General features: G+C 45.6%; 1 protein-coding gene and 1 long non-coding RNA gene across 4 annotated transcripts in view; both read left to right on the plus strand.

The window, feature by feature from the left end:
- LOC146184459 (aurora kinase C-like) overlaps positions 1-23,156 on the plus strand; it is a 172,705-nt gene that overhangs the window by 132,534 nt on the left and 17,015 nt on the right. For all 3 annotated transcript variants that reach the window (XM_084609393.1, XM_084609394.1, XM_084609395.1), the window contains one exon: positions 22,543-22,688. In XM_084609393.1, the coding sequence (XP_084465519.1) occupies positions 22,543-22,688 (146 nt within the window). The remainder of the gene's footprint in view (positions 1-22,542; positions 22,689-23,156) is intronic.
- LOC146184461 (uncharacterized) lies at positions 1,704-7,852 on the plus strand. The gene is made up of 3 exons (XR_014708569.1): positions 1,704-1,878; positions 4,591-4,676; positions 7,705-7,852. It is a non-coding gene; the product is annotated as an uncharacterized LOC146184461 (long non-coding RNA).

Raw genomic sequence — 23,156 nt, forward strand, 5'->3', positions numbered from 1 at the left:
CGAGTTCATCCTGACCGGCTGGATCCATCTGTGTTTACCGAATAAACACATACAGTATATATATATATATATATATATATATATATATATATATATATATATATATATATATATATATATATATATAAACTCTGGAGGGGTTGTCATAAACGTTCTTCCATTATAAATATAGTTGGTCGAATACCTAAAATGCCACAGATGGCTGTCTGTGTGTAGCGACGGCATCTCTTAGCTGACACCATCGAAGATCAAACCGTGGCACAACACGCACCTCTCCGCGTCCTTCCATAATAATCGTTGTAATCCGCGGCAGTCTAAAATGACACGCTTTAGGTAATTTAGAAGCTTACGTGTGCGCGCGCATGCATATGCATATGCATATGTGTGTGTGTGGTGAGTGAGTGAGCGTGTGCTGTGGGTGTGAAAAGATGGCCGGTGAAAATACGTAGTCAATGCGCCCGCCATCAGCGCGTTGTGTTTCCTTCCACTTTACATTTATTATCCGTTATTCCTAAAACGCATGATACGACAAATTCTGGTCAATACCAACAACAACACATTTAAAAACAATATCCCCAATGTGTGCATTGGACTCCGACTGTTGGCTCCTTTAAATCCTATAATAACGAGCACCTCATTCTTCTTTATATATATATATATATATATATATATATATATATATATATATATATATATATATATATATATATATATATATATATATATATATATATATATATATATATATTGTGCCCACACACATGTACCCTCTATCGGCGCGAATAATATAAATGTGTCCGTCCGCAGCCCGTCGTAGATGTTGCTCAGGACAGCCCAAAATGCATGCCTACGCTTCGGGCGTGAAGCCCAAAGTTCAGCCCCTGTACTTTTTAAGCAGGTCCCTCATTTCTAATTTTTTTTTTAAGATGTGTATTTAAAAAAATTCGTATACATAGAGGAAACCCGTAGCAAAGAGTAGGTCATTATTCCTTGAAAAATTGAATTCCCTTGGAGTATCTGGCCCTGCACTAACTGTTATCCGCAGGTACTTACTTAACCGAATCCAAGCAGTTTGCATATCTACACCGAACACTACTAATGTTGGCGTTCCCCAGGTTCCATCCTTGGACCACTTCTGTTTCTAATATACATTAAAGGGGCCCACAAACTCCTCCCAAACTATCTCAGTCGCTAGATTATGCTGCGATACACATTTGAACGCAATAATACACGTCTACGCGCAGTGCAGCTCCCACTATCCCATTCGAAAGTTGGCGCGTTCTTTCCTTCGACTTTTGCCAGTCCTCCTCCTCCTCCTCTGTGCAACGCTGCTACGTGCATGCGTTTTCGAATGACTATTGGTCTGCTTCTTTGCGACGTCACACAGCCATTAAAATATCGCTTATGCCAGAAAAATTGAAATACGCTTAACTTTTAATTATCAGGAAAGAAAATTAGGATGTTCTGTAAACAGAAACATTTTTTCAAAGCTTTTTTTTCCTGCACTTCCGGTCTCGCGCGCGCACGCGCGCATCTTTGCCCTTCGCGCAGGCACCACGGCAATCGCGGCGCGGTCGCAAGCGGCGGTCTCGTTTCGGTTCCTTGCAGTGTACTTGCGGGGCACTTTCCGCCTGTGAATGTTCTCGTTTCTTGTGTCGCCCATGCGGAATGAACTTCGTTTCTTGTGTCGACATGCGGAATGAACTTCGAAGTCGGCTTACAGGTTTACAGCATTAAGTCGGTGCTTTAAATGTCGGGCCCCAATCCACTGCGCCTTACGTAGTGCAGCAAAATTTCGGAGGCAACCGCTGCTCCGTTCCTGTGTCCACCAAACCAAAATACGCACCTCGGATCAAGTCAAGGCGACAACATACGCTGGTAAGTAATGTGTTTACTAGCTTGAACATAGTGGGCAGATAAGCGACGGTTTCACAGGTGCAATGAGTTATTCATTGTTGTGAAGCATCATTACTGTGGCGGCAGTTAAAATCCTACGGTCTTAATCGTTGACTTGATTGCGTGAAACTACTCACGGAGGTTGCATTTTGTCTAGTAGTAAGTTTGTAGGTTATAAACTTTTGCCTTATAGTAAATTACCTAAGACGACTGCGCCTACCTGGCTCGGCCGTGCGCGAACCCGCGGAATCGTGCGCCGGCGTTAGCGGCTTTCGGCCCCGATCCCGGTACAGACTGCGGGTTTGCATTGTACGCAGCAGCAACGAATTAAGCACCCTTACTTAACTTCCTACGAGCAAATAAAGTTTACCGTAATATTAAAGCTCCGTGCGCAGTTTCACCACAAACGACTGAGCGGTAGAGCCGGAGAGGTACAGGGTCGTCCACTCTAAGTGCGAACACGGCTCCGCGTGGCCGCGCTCGGCGGAGCGCCAGCGGATCCGGCGCGTTCGCGCATCGAAGCAAAGCCGCGCAGGCGCACAGGGGCCCGGGGGAGGAGCTTCGTGTCGTCTGCTTTCCAGCAATGCAAGCGAGGTGCGCGCCAGCGCTGTAGCAGACGACACGAAGCTCCTCCCCCGGGCCCCTGTGCGCCTGCGCGGCTTTGCTTCGATGCGCGAACGCGCCGGATCTGCTGGCGCTTCGCGGAGCGCGGCCACCAAAGTGGACGACCCTGTACAAGCCGCCGCGGTAAACATGTAGTATTAGGATACGCATGCTGTATCTGGCCCTTGCAAGGTTTCACATGACGTGCATTGATGAGGACGCACCAAAGAAACAAAGAAAACGACTTTATTTCGAGATTATTCCTAGAGAATTGCTCTCCTCGGCGAAAAACTGTGCTTTATTAGTTTTATAACTGACCACCTTGTTGTTTCTTATGCTTGAGCCGGTGTACATTCGAATGTATGTGACACTTTAATATTTTTTTTGTCACCATGTCTTTCTTTTATGTTCTGCGCGTTAAAGATACTCAAAGTGTGTACAAGAGTCAGTGGCAAGTGAATGTAAATACATGTACATTTCTCACATTTTGTTTCCGACACAGCACCTGTCCATATTGCACATTTATTTTACTCGCTGATCTTTTTTTTTTTTCGCTAGCAGATCACTGTAAAAATATGACTGTCTGTCGCCCATGTCAAACAGGGGTAAAAACCTCGTAAAGCTACTGTATTAGTAGCCTTTTGTTCCTACCTTAGCATTTGTTTTTCTGTCGACAGGAGGAAAAAAATCTGAATGAAGTTGATTGAGTCGCTCAGCAGTTTGAATTGCCGCTAAGAACACTGTATTATTTCGCGTACATAATAATAATCAGCATAATTACACTGTTGTCTTTTAAACTGTGCAGTTTAACGGATGGGGAACAGCAAGCCCATGAAAAGAGAGATGTTACATGGTCACTTGTGAAGCCGGCTCACTTGAAATTTCCATTTACTTCTAGTTTGGCCTCAAGAAGCTGAAAAACTCTGACTGGCATAATTATTCGCAATCTAGCCTTACACACCTTGAACCCACTGCTGCTCTGCCTTTTTTACTTTTGTTTCAAGCGGCAGCTTTGATATAATACTGGAAAGGCCTGCGAGCGGTCGCACACCATGTGTAGTTGCCGCGATAAGCAAACAGCAACATGTTTTGTGTGCACTTTTGCTTAGCCGCAGCCACAAGGAAAACGCAGAGATATGGGTACAAGATTGCACTCACTCAGACAACAAAAGTCATATGAAACTGCGTTCCAGCTATTGTCAGCAGCAGCAAACATATTGAAACAGTTTTCTTGGCTCCAGTCGCCAATGCTTTGCGGCGCTGATGCCAGTCTCAAAAGAACTGTGAGTTGAGCTAGTTGGTGCATCATTTTTTAAAAATACACAGCGCAACAAACATACGACAAGCGAGTAGACGGGAACAGCGCTGACTATCAACTGCTTGATTTATTGAAGGAACACTAATATATACAAAAATGCTCTGACAACCAAGTGCGCATGTTCGCAGATAAAACAACATTTCAAGTTTTATCTGCGAACATGCGCACTTGGTTTTCAGAGCATTTTTGTATATATTAGTGTTCTTTCAACAAATCATGCAGTTGATAGCGCTGTTCCCGTCTACTCGCTTGTCCTATGTTTGTTGCGCTGTGTATTTTTAAAAAATGATGCCAGTCTGTTTAGCATCTAGGTTCAGCACACTGACAGTTGTACTGTGTAATTGACTGGTCATTGTGAAGAGCAAATCTGTGTCTGTGAGCAGCAATCAGTTCTTCTTTTGACGGTCTTTCATAGGCATCCGTCATAAAGTGACGCTCTGAAGCTGTGTTTGCAGCTGTCTCTCTGTGCGAAGAGCCCTCAGACCGTTTCTCCACATCTTGGAGGAGCTTGTGGACGTACGCTGCATGAAATAGTCATCGAGATTACAACAGGGCACTTAGTTTTTCGTTTAATATTATAAGTTTCTCCACATCTTGGAGGAGCTTGTGGACGTACGCTGCATGAAATAGTCATCGAGATTACAACAGGGCACTTAGTTTTTCGTTTAATATTATAAGTAGAACAAACTTTGAACTTACAAAATGTAGGCTGCGTTTTCACTGGAGCGACACTGAAATGTCCTTTCCTTGCTTTTGCCATCTTTACTTTCCAGCGGTCATCTCCTTTTTTTGTCTGTGCCTGGAGCCTTGAGGAATTTTCATTAAAGTGAATTACAGCCAGATGTGACCTATAAAGAAGGTAAATATGAATTAATTTTTCATACTTTGGAAAAAAATGTGTTTCTTGTTGCCTACCAGCAAAATTATACAGAAGAGGCTACCATAAGGAACCATTATGCATTATATTCACAACACTGCAGCAGAAATTGCTTCTGATTTAGCTACTATGTTCAGCGCCTTTAGAATTAAGAATGTGATGCAATGATCTCCAAGCAGCAAAATGAATGTATGACATGGGCAATACAACATCATATCGTGAATCACCTGCCTTCTCCCTGCTGTTGTATTCTAGCGATCATCATTAGTTCAAGTGGTCAAGTGAACCTTGAGCATTCTTGCAGCTTCAATACAGTAGCCTCGGGACATTCGAGATGGTTCTAGTGGGGTCGGAAACTTGCGCTGATAACTTCCAGTTCTTTAAAAACTGCCTTTGTCTTGGGACTGCACTAAGATGAGGAGCACAAAAGAGAGACAAGGTGTTTTTTCAGCCTGCGCTTCATGCTTGTCCTCAACTTCGTTCTTTATGTCATCCCATCTGCCTATTCTAACATAAGAGCAGTGACTTCCAATGAGGACCCTTAGATGGCCTGTGCAGTCTGCAGCCTCCTGTATCACTTTTTCTATGGAAGGGGATTATAGAATGGCTAGTGCTACCATGCTAGCAAATATGTTTTTACGATATTATATGAAGCATTCTCAGAATGTCAGAAGTGTGCACCGCAGTCTCCTCAAAATGTATGAAAACTACCTTTGACATGACAGCAGTCTTGAGATTCGAAGAGAAAGACACAAGATAGGTTCAGCTAATTTTACAGCAGAGTATTTAATGTCAGAATGGAAGGACTGTGGAAAATTTCTCATTGGGTGCATACTTTGAGCAGGAGTTGGGATTCACTTGACGTAGTGGGTGCCCTTTTTTGGCGGATGTCAGAATTGACTCCTGTGAGCCGTAATTGTAAGGTCTCATATTACCTGGCCTGATAACATGACAGCTCCAGATCAAGCACTGTACTAAGGGGAGTGCTGGTCGTAGTGGCTATTGTAGCATTAACTAAACGCGATCTGCTTAGTTGGGCTACTTAGCAAGTTGAAGAATCGAAAGGAGGAAAAGGATATGGTGCGAATTAAGCACAGGCTTTCATAGATGAACTTCTGATTTTTTTTTTACTGAGTTCTATTTCCTCTGGCCTCTGTTCCTTTTACAATGACAATATTATGAACATACATTAAATGCTTCATGCAATGATTGATTGTTTGCATATGCAATGGAGAAAAGTTGGAATGCGTACTGGCACTGCAGTAAAAAATAATGTTGTATCCTTCTCTTTCATTCAACTTACCTTGCTTGCATCCCATCATCCGAGTATGCAATTGATTTGGGAGCAAATCTGATGACCAAATTATGAAATGATTGAAGGGAGGATGTTTTGGCTTTGGGGGAGAGTTGTCGAATGACCTTCACGAACAGGGAGTTCATGAGAATGCAGTTTAGCTTCCTGAAAGCACATGAATCTGTAAAAAATGTACATATATACATATATATATATATTTATAGCATTTAAAGGAGCGAACAGTCTGCGAGTGCAAGGCAAACATTTTTTTTTGTTTATACTGTTGACATTTACAGGAATTCCTCTTATGATGATTATTGGAATAAAGAGCATTAAATACAAAGCGGAAGGAAAAACAACGCGCCGATGGTATATATATATATATATTTGACTGATGAGTTGTTAGTGTTGGTGTGTATTCTAGTCAATCATAGATGCTGAACCTGCTTACAGCTGCTGCATTGCAGTTGAAAACAGTTTTAGCAACATATTCGTTAAAAGACACCTGGTCTTGTACTGCTATTTTACTGTGACAAGAAATCTAAGAGGTGTCGTTGACCAAAAATTGTTAGTATAAGAAAGTATAGAACATCCCATTGTTTTTGTGTTTCTTACTGGCGTTATAACAGAGCTAGCTCAGTATTAAATTAATCTCGCAGTCTCAGCACTCACATTTACATTATGTTGTTTTGTTCACTTCATTATGGGTTTCTTTCTTGGCTATGTCTTGCTGTAATGTGCAGATATGTAAACAGTGTTTTCCGTGAAGTTCTATTTGCATTACCTATCTCTTAAATTTATCATTGGCATTGGTTGACAAATGCCACAAGTGTGAGCCGTGCACCTTCCAAACAACATCAAAGTGAAAAACTTTAGAAAAAAAAACCTATACAAAACAGATTACCTCTGCTCATCCATTGCCTGTTTGCAAGGAGCTAATGCAGGCATTTGCTGTATGGTCTATCATGGCCATCACGCTTATCGCATATGTGGTTCAACAGGCTGCACTACATGCTGATGATCAGGTCATCATTACCCTGGCCCAGGGCAGCAACATAGACTTGCGATTGTCTGGATCCATGGTTCTGTTGCTTCACAGCCCTTTGACCTGCTCACAGCTTTTAACTTAGTAAATACAGTATAGAATAATGTTATTACCATGTATTCGCCCTAATTATTAAAGCAAGCAACTGCATGCATCTTTAGTAATGCGCCAAGCATCAAAGTAGTGCTGTATGGGCGATTTGCTGCTCTTGCAATATGTCCAGGTAGCTGGGTGGCAGTTTGTAGATAGATGAAATTAAAACCTCATTACATAATATTATATGTCAGCAAATGTACCTCTTCCCCAATCGTTTGCAACGATGAAACATTTTGTAATTCAATTGTTTGTATTATATAATGATTAATTTGATTCTTTCTATATATATAGACGTGCAAGCAGCACTTGCCAAGGGCACTCTTGGTGAGGCTGAAATAAATTTCTCCTTATAATATGCAGAAATTGGCGCCTTTTGTTAAAGACTGCACTGAGACTCGTTAGTTGAGGCCAGGCCCCATGCTCGCACTATTGGGCACTGCAGCTGACTTCACACAGTTAATAGGAATTGCAGCTTGCCAATTTTCGTATCGCAGCATTGCCTTACCTTTCCTATTCTTACCTGTTTCCATTGTAGAATATGGTCAGTCTGAATGATAACAACGTTGTACGTGCAGTACTTGGCGCTGTAGCCCGGGGAGTCGCAACGCCCATCTCCTGCGAGGTCCACTTCCATTCCATCCAGCTGGCTGATGATCTGTACCCGCTGTTCCTGGAAAATCTGGGACAAAAATAAATGTGCATTTGTGAGCCACTTGTAACATTGTGCCGAACTGTGTCACTCGATCGTTGCACTACTGCATGCGCGCGCTGTATTTTCTTTTTTTATTACGCAAGCTTGCCATAAGGCATATTATAAGAACCCGTGCAAATTATTTTCCGTTAGGAACCGGAGAAGGCTCCTGCTCTTACTGCTGTCGGTGAGCCATTTGGAGAAGTCCTCTTCCCTTGTTGCGATTTATCCCCCCCCCGCCCCCTGCCCTTTCCGCAGGAAAAATCTAGTTGTGTATAACTCCTGTCTATGCTCCTGTCAAAACCAACTCTTACACTTCCGATCGGCAGCTGATCGCTTAGGGATAAAGAGGCACAACTTTGAGCGACTAAGCCAGTTCACGCGAGTGATAACGTTTATTTTGCGATCCCCCGCTTCCCCCCTTTTTGCTGAAGGGTAAAGCCTCTTGGCACTTTTTTTTGTTTCCGTCTCTTCATTCCTAACAGTGTCCCTCCTTTTTCCTCTTTCTTCTTATCAACGCCCTTCTCGGTTTCACGTGTTTCTTTCCTGGCTGCCTCGGTTGGTGAACTTGGACGCGGCTCCATTCGCGCGACATTTCAGAGTGCGCTCTGTACAAACACCACAAGGCGTAAAAAAAAAGAAAAAAAATGCTACAGGGCGGGAATCATGCTGCGATAATAATCGGGCACCGAACAGAGTTTGTTTACTTCCTGTCGGCGCGCGCGTTCTCTGTTGCAGTCAGCTGACGCCGAACCGCGGCTGACAAACTACACCACAGCGCACAACTACGCAGTCCCCTTCTCCTCATCCCCTTCCTTTTTTTTTTTCTTTACAATCGATCGTTATCTTTCAGGAAGGGGCATCGTATAGTCAAGCGCAAGAGGAGCCTAAACACGAAGGTTTCAAGGTTCGGGCGGTTCGGGCAAGGTGCACGAGAGAGTTTCCCTCCTCAACGCCCGGAAGACCGCTCTCTGCGATCTCGATTCTGAATTTCTAGTCTTTCGCTAACATCTCATGCCCTTGCTGCGGTACGAATATTATGGACCCCGAGCTCGAAAAGCGAATTCGGCGAATGAGTACCGAGAAGGGACTCGACCCCCATAAGTACACGCCGTTGAAGAATCCGCTGCTGAACCCCGACGATGATAGTATACGGCTTATATGGGTGCATTGGTGCGTGGGGTCGACTAGCGTAACATTAAAAAATAAAATCCCATCATAAGCTCGCCACTGGTTTATTTTTAGCAGTGTAGTTCACAGTGATCATGACAAATCTTGCTATATGCATGCCACAACGCCGAGCAAGATCGCCCGAGTTAAAAAAAAAAATCCACACTACTTTGATAACGCGTCTAAAGCTAATATTATCACAATCTTTTCATTTTACACTTACCGGCAGGGTTGGAAGAAACAGCGTTGGTACCGCTCCTTCACGCAGACTCAGTCTTGTTGGGATCCCGCAATCGCGAACCACATATCCTGGTAAAGTAAACGTAGATAAACGCTTTGTTCACCGATGCTGGCTATCCGATGAGCTGTAGCCACTGTTTCCGGAGGTTGGCGTTTTGAAGCACTTGATGCAGAATTTTTTTCCTCCCGTCACTAGCAATACCTTCGCAGCCAGGGACTGCACACTGTAACAACCTCCCGCTCATGTCCCGTCAACAACAATTCAGCGCTTCGATAACTGCCTTCGCGAACTCAAGAGAGCGACCAGTCTAGCCCAGAACTGTCCTGCACCCGTCGCGTACACGACGTAACAGAAAATCGAAGGTGAGGTCAACGCCAGGGATGTATAGCGTGGCAACAAAACTCTCGAGTTGTGCCGAAGGGCGATGACAATGAAGCAGACGACAAGAGGCCCCCGGCGGCGCGTCGGCAAGCAAGCGCGACAAAACGGAAGTTGCGGCGTGTGGCGCTAAGCAAAAAAAGTAAAAGCGCAGATGCGCCAGTTGGACGTGTCAGTGGGCGAGGCCTTGGAGGAGGGCCAGCCTTGGCGCGCGCTAAAAAGTTGAAAAGAGGAGGAGAGCCGCGAAGGCGCAGATATTCAAAATTTGATTGCAAATAACTCTGCATCCAAATGCCGCATTTAAAAAAAATTTGCGGGAAGGTTATCTTACATCGACATTCTTTCACATACTAGGCATAGGGAAACTGTATTGCTATGGCTGTTTTGGGCCCCTTTAATGGTCTGCCCTCGTGCCTTAAACCTTCTGAATGTTTTGTATACGCCGATGACAGCATCGTACACGTGCATAGATTCTTTAACACGTAAATTGAATACCGATGCAGCAACCCTAGCAACCTGGTGTCGGAATAACATGCTTACAATTAATGCATCTAAATCTAGCTTTGTCAACTTCTCATCTCCTCATAGAGACTGTTCCTGCATCTCTGCATATTTCCCTTAACTCTCACATACTCTTTGCCACTGATCAAGCGATGTTTCTTGGCATAGATCTTGATTGTCACATAAAATTTGACAGACATATATCCTCCCTTTAAAACAGCATACGGCATAAGGGTGCTCATCAAGGGGCGAAATTACTTCAATTTACACATGCGCATTTTACTTTATTATGCTTTCATCCATAGCCATATTAGCTATTGTATTTCTTCTTGGGGTAACACATACAGAACACACACAGCACCGCTACAACACACAAAAAATCAAGCAATTCGCGTCATTACTCTGAATAGCCATTTCTGAAGTGCGGCACCCTTACTGCAAGCTCATAACATTCTTGGAGTCTCATCCATGTTTCTTTATTCTATTGGCATCCTCATATTCAAGCTCATAAATGGATTACTTCCCATTTCAATAATTAACAGTACCAATTTTTCGCGACGTAGTTTCACTCGGTTTTCATGATAACACAATTTTTTACAACCAAAACCCAGAACTTATTACGGTAAATTCACAGCTAATTTCTCTTCCTCATTTTTGTCGAATTCATTACCATTCAGAATAAAGCAATCTTCTAACATGCATGCTTTTAAGCGTAGTTTTAGTACTTTTCTGCTATCGCGCTAAATAATTTTTTTTTTCATTGATAAGAAATACTTATCCTACATTCAATTTTTTTCCCCTGTTTGACATTTATATAACGTGTTCCCAATTTAAGTTCTGTTTATATTTACGCTATCTTGTATATCTGTGTGTTCTACGTTTGCATTACATAACAGTTGCAGTTTTCACCCGCTGTTGTTTGTACAGTTTTCACCCGCTGTTGTTTGTACCTAATCATTTTTGGTTTTCATGCTTCTAATAGGCGGTCCCTTGCGCAGCCATTGGCTTTGACATTTCCTCCTGTATTTAACAATATCTTTGTGTTCAGTTATTGCGTTGAATAAATCCTGATCCTGATGAAAACCTGCACCTGCAATGGCAAAAACTATCAATGTATGTGGGGTCCTCGCACAACACCTAGGGCATGGACATTATATCATTTATATGTCCATCCCACGTCAACCGTTCTGAAAAAGACATTCTAAAACTTGACATCTAGATTTTAGTACTATTTAGCATAATATGGTGATCAGTTGCTTTCGGGCGTAAAATAATTGCGTTTGCTCCAGTTAGAACTCTGCATATCTTCTTATTTGCGTTTCGGCCATGTTCGCAATTTCCGCAATTTCAAAGTCTGCAAATGCCCTAAATGCCCATTACAGTGGCTGAAAAATAAATTATCGTTAATAATTATTGTGCCACCATCATTTAAAATAAACTCTTTTCTCCTTTTTAGATCAGATTTCACCCTATCTGAAAGTACTACACGGAAGCCGTTTTTCCGAAGTTCTCGAGCGTGAATTGGCAAACCCCCTTGCAAATTTTCTACAATAAATCAGCAAATTTACATGGTGCATATAGGATATTATAAACAGGCATGTATTTAGGGCAGCGTGTTTTTCTCATCACCATCTAACCTATTGCGCTCGTACAGGTGCAAAAAATTGCAACGTATATATCCTTCCCAGGTGCTTCGCAGAATAAAAATTTGTCTTGTCTAGATGTTAGAGCCCAGGGACATCACGCCGCTGTGTTAATAAATGGAAGCAGAATATCATCTCCTGCGTATAGCGCCAAGGAATATTTTTGTCACATTCTTCTTAAATTAGCTTGCGGCCATATAAGAACCGCTCGTTCAATTCCTTCCGCCAACAGTAAAATGAATTTCCCTTCGTGTGATCAAAAATTATTTTGCAGTCCTCTTTCTTGAGCACTGCTTCTGATGCTACTACGAATACCCAATGTGAGAATAATTATTGCGATGAATCATTTTAGCAGGTTGACGTATCGCTGGAGATTTTACTTCGAGCCCACAAGGGGCACAGGGGGCTTAAAAAGCCTGCCATTAGCGCAGAAATCAAGTCACATTGCCGAGGGACGCGTGTATATATTGTTACCGATGGGTTTCGAGGTATGGCTGTGAGTCAAATGCAGCGGAGCCGGACGTCCAGGCTACCTGACCATGGCTGCGGCTTTATGCCCACTTGCCGCTCCTAGTCGAGTGCTGAGAAAGGAGCATGACACACCCGCTCCACTGTGTAATGCGCGCGTATCTAGCGCCGCATCAGGCAGTGCAGTTTCGCTTTCGATCGCGTGCGGAAGAAGAAGTCATTTAAAAATAAGTATAGAGTACTTACTCATATGCGGTTTTGTGGCGCATAATTAAGCAACTACGGCTATATTGCGCAAACCACAGTGTTGGATATCTAGATAACTGTAGTTGGCTTAAAAAATGGTTTTCTTGAAAAACGTTAAAACTTGTGAAAACTGAACAAGTGCATGTTCTCCTAAAAGCAGTGCTGGATGAAATGGGATGCGTTCACTGTAAAATGATTTAGTTAGTTATACGATGTTTTATGACGCATCAGCAACTACGGCTATGACGCGCCAAACAAAAGGCTAGATATCTAGATCACCATAGACCCGATTTTAAAGCGTTCCCGGGCGCGGCCATATTCTGCCGACTAGCACGCCGTCGGGGGACGCCTTCTTGGGGACTGTGGGGCCGCAGTATCGTCGCTGCCGTGTTTGCACAGTAGCCGCGTTTAGCTAGCCTCCGGGCGCTAGAAAACATTGCCAAAATATTTTCGTCGCTAGATCGTGTTGGAGCGAGTTTATTTCAATTGTCGTAGAGTTAAAATCGATTTATTTATGTTCAGATAAAACGTTTCTGAACAATTGCAAACATTACTCTTGCCTATGACTTGCATATAAATGCACTTGCAATGCGCGCTTCTTCCTTTAGTGCAGTCGTTTGCGTCGTGTGCGCCAGGCATATCAGCAAATTATCGCTGTGTTCATCTTAGTTGACAAGGTAACGGCAGGCAAATTTTGTTACGGTCTATTTATGAACTACGCCGCATAAGGATTGTTTCTTTTTATTCCTGGAACTCTGCGGCGTCTATCAAACTGCTGCGCCGTCAAGTGAAGCATGATGCACCTTTATATATCCAACACGTACATTCTCGCACAAGCCAAAGAAAAAGCAGCAAAGAAATGCTAGCTGGAGCAAAACAACTCAGTTTTCATGCGATATATTAAACTAAGCGTCCAAAGAGGGACATCGTCTATAAGATACGCCGTAGTGGATGACTCTAAAAATTAAGCGACTGATCGGGGTTTTTAGCGCCCGCTGACATCGCGTTGTGATCGATTTCTACGGGCTTAGCAGTCAAGGGCCCATACCACAGAGCCGCCGCTGGAGGGCACAAGCCCGTTCCATTATTTGTATGATTAGCCTTGAAAAAATACTAAAACAGGAGCCACCTTTAGCGAGTTTTGCAGCGACAAGACAAGTATATTTAATTTCGATGGTATCGGTGTGTGAAACGGCTGCTTAGCCTCAATTGGTCCAGCTCATAGAATGTAATGAAATCGTATTTGTTGCGTCCGAGGTATATACTAACAGCAAAAATCTACTGCGTTCAACCGTTTTCATTGCCGACGTCTCTCTGCAATAAGGAAATAACAACTGGGAGTCCTGGTAGTCATACTTGGATTCCCTTAAAGAAAAAATTAAAGCCTACTGTTGGCCGAAAAAAAAAACGTTTTTTGTAAGCAAACTTCAGTGCGAGCATCGTTCCGGTTAAATCTGATACCATGGAGTCAGGTGCAAAAATCTGCATCCTCGTATGCAGAATCAAAAAGTAAAAAAGAAGTATAAATTAATTTCCTGAAGGGCACTCCCCTCCCTCACCAAAAAAAAGAGGAAAAAAAGAAAAGCCGTCACTGCTGCGTTTAACGCGATTTATAGTTAGTAGCCAAGCATGGTATATACCCTCGTATATTGCGTCACCGAGGCAATAGGGCGCTTTAAACTGCTTTAGCACTCTGTGGAACAGGGAAATATCCGATTAGCGATGCACAGCTCGCACCGACATGCATAGGTAGTAGCGCGCAATAACGATAGATTTGGGCCGCGCGCTCACACACTTATTCAACGCGAGGCGCCCGCGCAACCTGCAGTCCCCCGGCCGCGCGAGTCAGGCAGTTGACGCCTGGTGTCAAGAGAAGGAGCGCGCTAGCACACTGCGTGTGAGAGTAAAAAAAAAAAAAAATTGGTGTATGGTTGGCATAAAGTATTCAATCTCTCTAAAAACTTTAATACTTGTGAAAAAAGAGCAAGTTCGTGTTCTCCTAAAACCGTGCTAGGTGAATTGGGATGCGACGGCTCTAAAATAAATTAAAATATGTTTCCTGGGGTCTTCGAACTTTCGGCATGTGAATAAAATGCTATTTACTCATTTACTCTTAGATCATCACCACAGAATTACCATACCTACTTACCTGTCTTTTTTAGTAAAAATTTGTGCGTTAGATGGTTGTGACTTATACGTAGACAACACAAAACTACTTCAATTAAACGTTGCTGAAGTTTATATGATTTCATTTCTCCTAACATGTAGTTTATGATATGCAGCTTGTTCTTTGTTTCATTTTCCCAAATAGCCTGCCCTTTGGCTCTTATTATGCTGCCCATTAATTTTATGCAATATCTGCAATGGCATGTTCGCCTGTTTTATTTCCACGGTTATGGCTTGTGCTGCAAAGACGTCTGCTCTCTCACTACCCTATTCCTAACATGACTGGCTACCAAGCAGAATTTTATGTTTTGTACCGTGACTATTACTATGTTATGTGCTAAGTTTTCTAACAGTGCCCTAACAGCATTTATAGACGTTAATGCATCAAGCGCACTTAAAGAGTCGGTGTATATAATGTCACGTAGTGGTGACAAGGCCGTTGACACCAAAATAAGACACAGGCTTGATGGTACTGAAATTAACGCTTTATTGGGCTGACTTGCGCCCGCAAAAGAACTAAGCAACTCGGCGGCGGCGATAGCAACAAACGTGCTGGGCGATCGTCGAACAAAGAATGCCCGTCACACTCGTCAACGCTCAATTTAAAGGCTGCTCAGAACAATCTAGATAACGTCGCATACAGCTACGAGCACAGGCTGGAACATTGTAGAAAGACACCCGAGTGGCCGGAATCTTCGGGATAGATCTCGGGGCATCTTGCGCTACAACGAAAACTGATAAAAGTGTGACTCCCGACATTGAGCATTAACAAACAAAGAATAGTTCCGGAACTGTTACGCGATCCAGAATCAGGGTGATAAGGCCGTATGCCGGCGGCTGTTAAAAACAACAAATACAGTTTTGAAGGTTTCGCGGCATCACTCCCCCCTTAAAAAAACATCGCCTCGATGTTCAAAAGAAAGCAACCTAAACATAAACACTGCGAAGTTTAAACAGCACAGATTCTTTAACGCGCGTAATATGGCTTCAGTCGTACAACATGTACAATTTCTGGGCGTGCGCGTCGCCGTTGTGATGCTGACGTTCCGTCGGGAATGACTTCATAGTCCAGTGGTCCGACGCGGCGAATGATTTTGTACGGCCCAAAGTATCGACGCTGCAACTGTTCACTAAGTCCGCGACGGCGAATTGTTGTCCAAACCCACACTTGGTCTCCTGGATTGTATTCTGCATGGCGTCGTCGTAAGTTGTATCGTCGGCTGTCGGTGCGCTGTTGGTCTTTTATACGCAGCCGTGCGAGTCGTCGGGCTTCCTCTGCACACCGCAGGTAGGCGACGACGTCAAGGTTGTCCTCGTTGGTTACGTGTGGCAGCATTGCGTCGAGCGTCGTCGTGGCCTCTCTGCCGTACACAAGCTTGAACGAGGTCGCTCTGGTCGTCTCCTGAACTGCCGTGTTACACGCGAAGATCACGTACGGCAAGATGGAGTCCCAGGTCTTGTGTTCAGCGTCGACGTACATGGCGATCATGTCCGCTATCGTTTTGTTCAGGCACTCCGTAAGACCATTGGTCTGGGGATGGTACGCAGTTGTTCGTCGATGGCTTGTATGACTGTATTCCAGGATGGCTTGCATCAACTCTGCCGTAACCGCCGTTCACCTGTCCGTGATGAGCACTTCTGGGGCACCGTGTCGCAAAAGAATTTGTTCGGCAAAAAATTTGGCGACTTCTGCCGCAGTACCATTCGGTAGTGCTTTTGCTTCGGCGTAACGGGTAAGGTAGTCAGTGGCCACGATGATCCACTTGTTACCCATAGACGAAGCTGGAAAGTGGCCGAGGAGATCCATCCCAATTTGTTGAAAGGGCAGGTCTGGGGGAGGAATCGGGTTTAGTAGTCCTGCTGGTCTGATCGGCGGCGTCTTGCGTCGTTGGCACTCGCGACATGTCTTCACGTAGTGGGCAACCTCGGCAGGCAGTCGCGGCCAGTAGTACTTCTCCTCGATTCGACGCAACGTGCTTGCAAAACCGAGGTGCCCTGCTGTTGGCTCGTCGTGCAACGCATGAAGCATTTCCTGTCTGAGGTTTTTAGGCACGACAAGAAGATGTGCTGTCTTGTTAGGAGCGAAGTTCTTCTTTACGATGACGCCACTGCTTAAGGCGAACGATGATAAATGTCGCCTGAACACACCAGGAGAGGAAGCGGTCTTTCCTTCTAAGTAATCGGCGAGCGCTTTCAGCTCAGGGTCCGATCGCTGTTGTTCTGCGAAACTGCTGGCGTTTACCGGCTCCAAAAAGGCGTCGTCGTCATCGTCCTTCGAGGGAGCGTCGACGGGAGCGCGTGATAAGCAGTCTGCGTCGGAATGCTTGCGGGCCGACTTATAGACTACAGTCAAGTCGAATTCTTGAAGTCATAGGCTCCATCTGGCAAGGCGGCCGGAGGTATCTTTCATATTAGCCAGCAGAGCGCGTGATGGTCGCTTACCACCTTGAATGGTCGGCCGTATAGGTATGGACGAAACTTAGAAGTGGCCCAGATGATCGCGAGGCACTCCTTCTAGGTCGTCGAGTAATTGACTTCGGCTTTTGTGAGGGACCTGCTAGCGTAGGCGATTACTTTCTCCTGTCCTGCACTCTTCTGGACGAGAACGGCTCCTATGTCCACACTGCTCACGTCGGTGTGAATTTCGGTCTCGGCGTTTTCATCAAAGTGGCCAAGTACAGGAGGACACTGCAGGCGGCGCTTGAGTTCGTCAAAGGCTTCCCCTTGCGGCGCTTCCCATTTAAAAGGTATGTCAGCTTTTGTAAGCTGCGTCAACGGTTCGTCGATGCGCGAAAAGTTTCTGACAAATCGTCGATAATAGGCGCACAGCCCAAGAAATCGACGGACAGCTTTTTTGTCGGCAGGCGGTTGGAATTGTGCGATTGCAGCTCTTTTCTCCGGGTCGGGGCGAATGCCATCCTTGCTATCGATGTGGCCTAGGAAAGGCTGTTCTTCGGAGGCGAAATGACACTTCTCTGCTTTTAGCTTTAGTGCCGATGACTTGAGGGCTTCCAGCACTGTCTTCAGTCGTTTTAGGTGGTCTTCAAAGAATGACGAGAAGACACCACGTCGTCCAAATATATCAAACAAATATGCCACTTCAAGCCTGCCAGGACTGTGCCCATTACGCGTTGAAATGTGGCTGGTGCGGAGGAGAGGCCAAATGGCATCACCCTGAACTCAAAAAGACCGTCCGGTGTGATGAATGCGGTCTTCTCACGATCTCTTTCGTCGACCTCAATTTGCCAATATCCGCTCTTCAGGTCCATCGATAAGAAGTACCTTGCATTGCACAGCCGATCAAGAGTGTCGTCGATGCGGGGAAGCGGGTAGACTTAGTAATGCTATTCAAGCAGCCATAGTCAACGCAGAACCGAACTGTGCAGTCTTTCGTCTTCACCAAAATGACTGCTGCCGCCAAGGGCTGTTCGATGGCTGGATTACGTCATCACGCAGCATTTCTTAAACTTGATCTCGTATTGCCTGGCGCTCTCGCGGCGATACACGATAGGGGCTTTGGCGCAGAGGTCGGGCGTGTTCGTCCGTTATAATGCGGTGCTTGGCCAGTGGTGTTTGTCGTACCTTCGATGATGACGAGAAGCACTCCTCGTAGTTTCGAAGAAGACTGAGAATCTGGTCTTTCCTGCTGTGGGTCAATGCCGGGTTGATGTCAAATGTGGACTGACGGAATTGGTCCGGTGCGTCTTCCAGCATTTGGTCGTGGAGGGTGAATACACCTTTCAGGTCCGCTAATTCGTCGAGAAAAGCGATCATCGTGCCCTTGTTGAGATGCCGGTATTCTTCGGTGAAGTTTGTTACCAGCACCTGAGCTTGACCTCTCCGGAATTTCGCGATGCCTCTTGCGACGCCAACACCTCGTTCTACGAGCAGTTGTATATTTCCTTCGACGATGCCTTTAGCGGTTTCGATGTTTGCGCTACCTACGCAGACTGCGACGTTTGATCGAAGCGGGACGGTGAATTCTTCATCGAGGACGTTTAGAGCGATGTGTTGCGTCGACGTCGTCGTAGCAGGAATGGCTTTGTCTGCAGAGAGCTTGATGAGCGTGGATCGCAGGTCGATGATAGCCCTATGTTCATTCAGGAAGTCCATGCCTAAAATCACGTCGCGGGAGCAATGCTGCAAGACCACAAACCTGGTGGGGTAAGTACGCCCATTTACGGTTATTCTTGCAGTACATCGTCCCGATGGTGTAATCAGGTTGCCACCTGCGGTGCGAATCACCGGGCCATCCCAAGCGGTTGTAACTTTTCTGAGATGAGGAGCTAACGGTCCACTGATGACTGAATAGTCAGCTCCGGTGTGGCAGTGACTCGGCGACCGCAGACATCAACTTCAAGGTCACTTGTTCGCGTCCTCGCATTGCACGTGGGCCTCGGTGTTCGATCTCGGCTTCGTCGTTTCTTCAGGTCATGGCCGGGGCATACCGTTGTTACTTCGCTGGGTGGCGGTGTCGGCTTGCACTCTGGTCGTGTTGTCGTCGATGTCGACGTGTGGAGCGGCGGTGAAATGCCTATGTCATCATTAGTGGTCGTTGGCGGCGGAGGATGTTGATGATGTTCGTCTTTTCGTCGTTGAGCAACCACACCTCCAAAGGTTGCTCTATTTAGTTTCCCCTGCGCGGGCTTGGAGACCTCCCGCGCACACTTTCATCGTAGTTACGCCCTGGCGACGCAAAGCGGGCCCTGTACGGCGACGGGGACCTGAACCGACGACTTGGTGCATAATCTCACCGCTACGCAGATAGTCGCCGATTTCTTGCGGTCGTTCACCTGGGCGTGGTCGTGGAGCGTCGACTGCAGATCCGCGGAGACCGATTCGTAGGTACGGGCAGTGGCGCAGAATGTGGCCGGCCTCACCGCAGTGGAAGCACAATGGCCGTTTGTTTGCTGTCCTCCAGGCGTCGCACTTCCCGGGGCTTGCGGGTCGTTGGTAGGCTTTACGGGCGGGGGCCAAGGGGTGGTTTTCAAGAACAGGACAGTAGCGGCGAGGGCTCTGAAAGTCATCACGTCGTGGCGCAGGGCGGCGTAATGCAGCAGCGTAGTTCATCGCTGTTGCCTCTTGTGCTGGAACAGTCGCAGCCGTCGCTTGAGGAACGCCCAGCGCCTGCTGGACGTCTTCACGGACGACGTCGTCGAGCGTCGCTACCTGAGGTTGTTGCGATGATGGCATCAATCGGCGGAGCTCCTCTCGCACGATCTCCCGTATGAGGTCCCGAAGGTTCTCTCCACTTGCAGATGCGCTGGGGTAGTGGCTTGAGTAGTCCGGCTGAAGTGGTCGCTCGTAGTGGCGCATCCGGGTGTCCAACGTCTTCTCGATTGCAGATGCTTCCGTTTCAAATTCCGCCACAGTTTTTGGCGGATTTAGGACAATACTTGCCAAAGGGATTCTTTAACGCCTCGCATTAAAAATTTGACTCTCGCACTTTCGGTCATGTTAGGGTCGGCGCGGCGAAAGAGACGCTCATCTCCTCAACGTACGCCAGGACAGGCTCGTTAGGAAGTTGAAGTCTTGAATGAAGGAGGGCTTGGGCTCTTTCCTTTCGGACGACGCTTGAAAAGGCAGTCAAAAACACTTCCTTGATAATCTCCCGATCCTTCATAGCTGCCTCATGATTTTTGAGCCATACTGGGGCATGTCCTTGAAGAACAAAGTAGACTTGCCTGAGTTTCGCGGCGTCGTTCCAGCCGTTGATTTCTGCCACACGGTCGAAAAGGTTCATCCAGTCTACTTCATCTTCGTCCGGTCGTCCATGAAAGCAGGGGGGCTCACGGGATTGAACAAAAACAACCGGTGCTGTAGGCTGGGACATTGTCAGCGTCGATTCCTTCCCAGATCCGATGGGGTCCGGCAGCAGACCGTGTTCAGGTTGGAGCCCTTGAAGCCGGCGACTGGTTCGGTGGCCTGTTGGCTGTTTCTCCAGGGTAACAGGAACAAGGCTGGGACTTTCACTTGAAGGATCAAAGGCAGCACCTCCACCAGATGTCACGTAGTGGTGACAAGGCCGTTGACACCAAAAGAAGACACAGGCTTGATGGTACTGAAATTAACGCTTTATTGGGCTGACTTGCGCCCGCAAAAGAACTAAGCAACTCGGCGGCGGCGATAGCAACAAACGTGCTGGTAGATCGTCGAACAAAGAATGCCCGTCACACTGGTCAACGCTCAATTTAAAGGCTGCTCAGAACAATCTAGATAACGTCGCAAACAGCTACCAGCACAGGCTGGAACATTGTAGAAAGACACACGAGTTGCCGGAATCTTCGGGATAGATCTCGGTGCATCTTGCGCTACAACGAAAACTGATAAAGGTGTGACTCGCGACATCGAGCATTAACAAACAAAGAATACGGAACTGCTACGCGATCCAGAATCAGAGTGATAAGGCTGTATACCGGCAGCTGTTAAAAACAACAAATACAGTTTTGAAGGTTTCGCGGCAATAATAATAGTTTTAATGTCTTCAGTCTTTATTTGCTCCACAGTGACGCAAACAGCATAACATTCTGCTATAAAAACTAATGTGCACTGACAGAGTTGGGTTGATTTCTGTTTCATCCTGCACTATCGTACTTCCGATAGTGTTTAGTTTTCTAGCCATGTGTATAAAAGGCAGTGTAACTCCTATATTTTCTCTCTCGCCTCACGTATTCTTCTAATATGAGTTCATGTGGTGTGTGCGCTTTCTGAAATTTTTTTAGTGTGAAGTCACATCGGGGAAGGTGTACCCTGGTGGTAAGGGTTCGTGCCTTGGGGCAATTTTTATCATTTCAATAATAATAATAAATTCCTGGCATTTTTCTTCGAAACGGAGAAAAAACTTATTATATAAACACAGGTGTGTATTACAAACGGGGCACTACACGCCTTTCTATAATTAAAAAATGTAGCAGTGTTAAAAAGGGTACTGGTTTTATCAGTGAGCTGCTCTACCAATTACTGCGTCTTAAATGTATACCGGTGCTCGAAATGCCTGATAATGCTATGCCGAAGGAGACGTTATTGCAACATCAATGTATAGCCATTACTGCGTCCGAGCTAGCGCTAGAACAAATAAAAAGATTTCGTTCACCGCGTTTTATCGTTCAAAAGCAACCCAGAAATCCTTGGTGGACGACATAGTGCAGAGCTCTGGGCAATATTGATGACCAGGGGTTTTTAAAAATGCTCTGACATCAGAGACTACTCGGGTTACTTGTGTTTTGAATGCACCGAAACACAGCCGCTGAGAAAAGGATCGCCCCCGGATTGGCTGCCTGATAAGTCGAGTGTTGTAACCACTGAGCTTTAGCGGTGGGACAAATATGAAAAGCCATTTATGAGCACCTTTCGATATTTCGTCATTCCTTAATAAAGCAACGGTTTAGGCAAAATAAAGCAGGTCACATATCTCAGTGCAGCCGATTCGGGAAACTACGAAGCCTGGATAGAGCCTGCCGGAGAAGTGTGACTGAATAAAAAAACCAGCCTTTCCTATCCAAGCAAGGAAGTGGGGCCAACAGCTATTCTACACAACGTTCTTGGTGTCCCTGAAATGTATTCGTTTGGATTCACCTTAACCTCCATTGTGGCTGCCATAATCATGCTGTGGTAAGGGCGCTCAATGGGTGTGCCCAAGGATTCGGGATCGAATTCCAGCCGCGGCGGCCACTTTTCCATGGAAGCAAAAAGCTTGATACCCGTGTGCTGTGCAATGTCAGTGCACGTTAAAGAACCGCAGGTGATCGAAATTTCTGGAGCCCTACACTATGGCGTCTCGTATAGCCCGAGTCTCTTTCAGAAGTTAAACTCAATTGAACAAACCAACCAAACCTAATCTCTAATTTCAATTTCTGCGTGCTTCGTTGTATACGCTCCTTACGATACACCTTCGCCTGCCTCCATGCAGTACACGTACCAGATATGCGAGGCCCTGAAGTACTGTCACGCCCGCAACGTCATCCACCGGGACATCAAGCCGGAGAACATTCTTCTCGGCTTTCATGGCGAAGTCAAGATTGCAGATTTCGGCTGGTCTGTTCATTCTTCATCAAGGTGCGCATTCTGGCCAGCTTCAACTTGGAATTCTTTGTTTTCTACAGCAGCAGCACACGTTTACCGTACCGCGATATTTGCTGGCTGTTTGCCCGTTGTATTGGGTAGAGAGCTGCTTTATTTGAACGAACTGCCACAACAATTAATTAGGGCGCGAAAGCAATGAATGTTTATGACCAAATGGTTGGCCTGATATAAATACTGTTTCACAGTGCAGTGTAGAGCCGCGATGAATTAAATAGATAGAGCTCACTAGAGCTCCGCGCTTTGGTTATTCTGTGAAGTCATTTCAAGCGTCATAGAGTCAGAACTGATGATGAGGAGACGAGGGACAAAACAGTCCTGGAGGCGATCATGAGCATACAGGCGGGGATAAATGAGAGCAAATAGGATGTAAAACTATGTTAAATGAAAAATTTACAGGCTCTCCACTGATAACGAGTAGGTGTACAGCAAGTAGCTGAGTTC

The sequence above is a fragment of the Amblyomma maculatum genome, chromosome 7 (assembly GCF_055883805.1).
Source record: "Amblyomma maculatum isolate TAMU_Amacu chromosome 7, ASM5588380v1, whole genome shotgun sequence".
NCBI classification, from domain to species: domain Eukaryota; kingdom Metazoa; phylum Arthropoda; class Arachnida; order Ixodida; family Ixodidae; genus Amblyomma; species Amblyomma maculatum.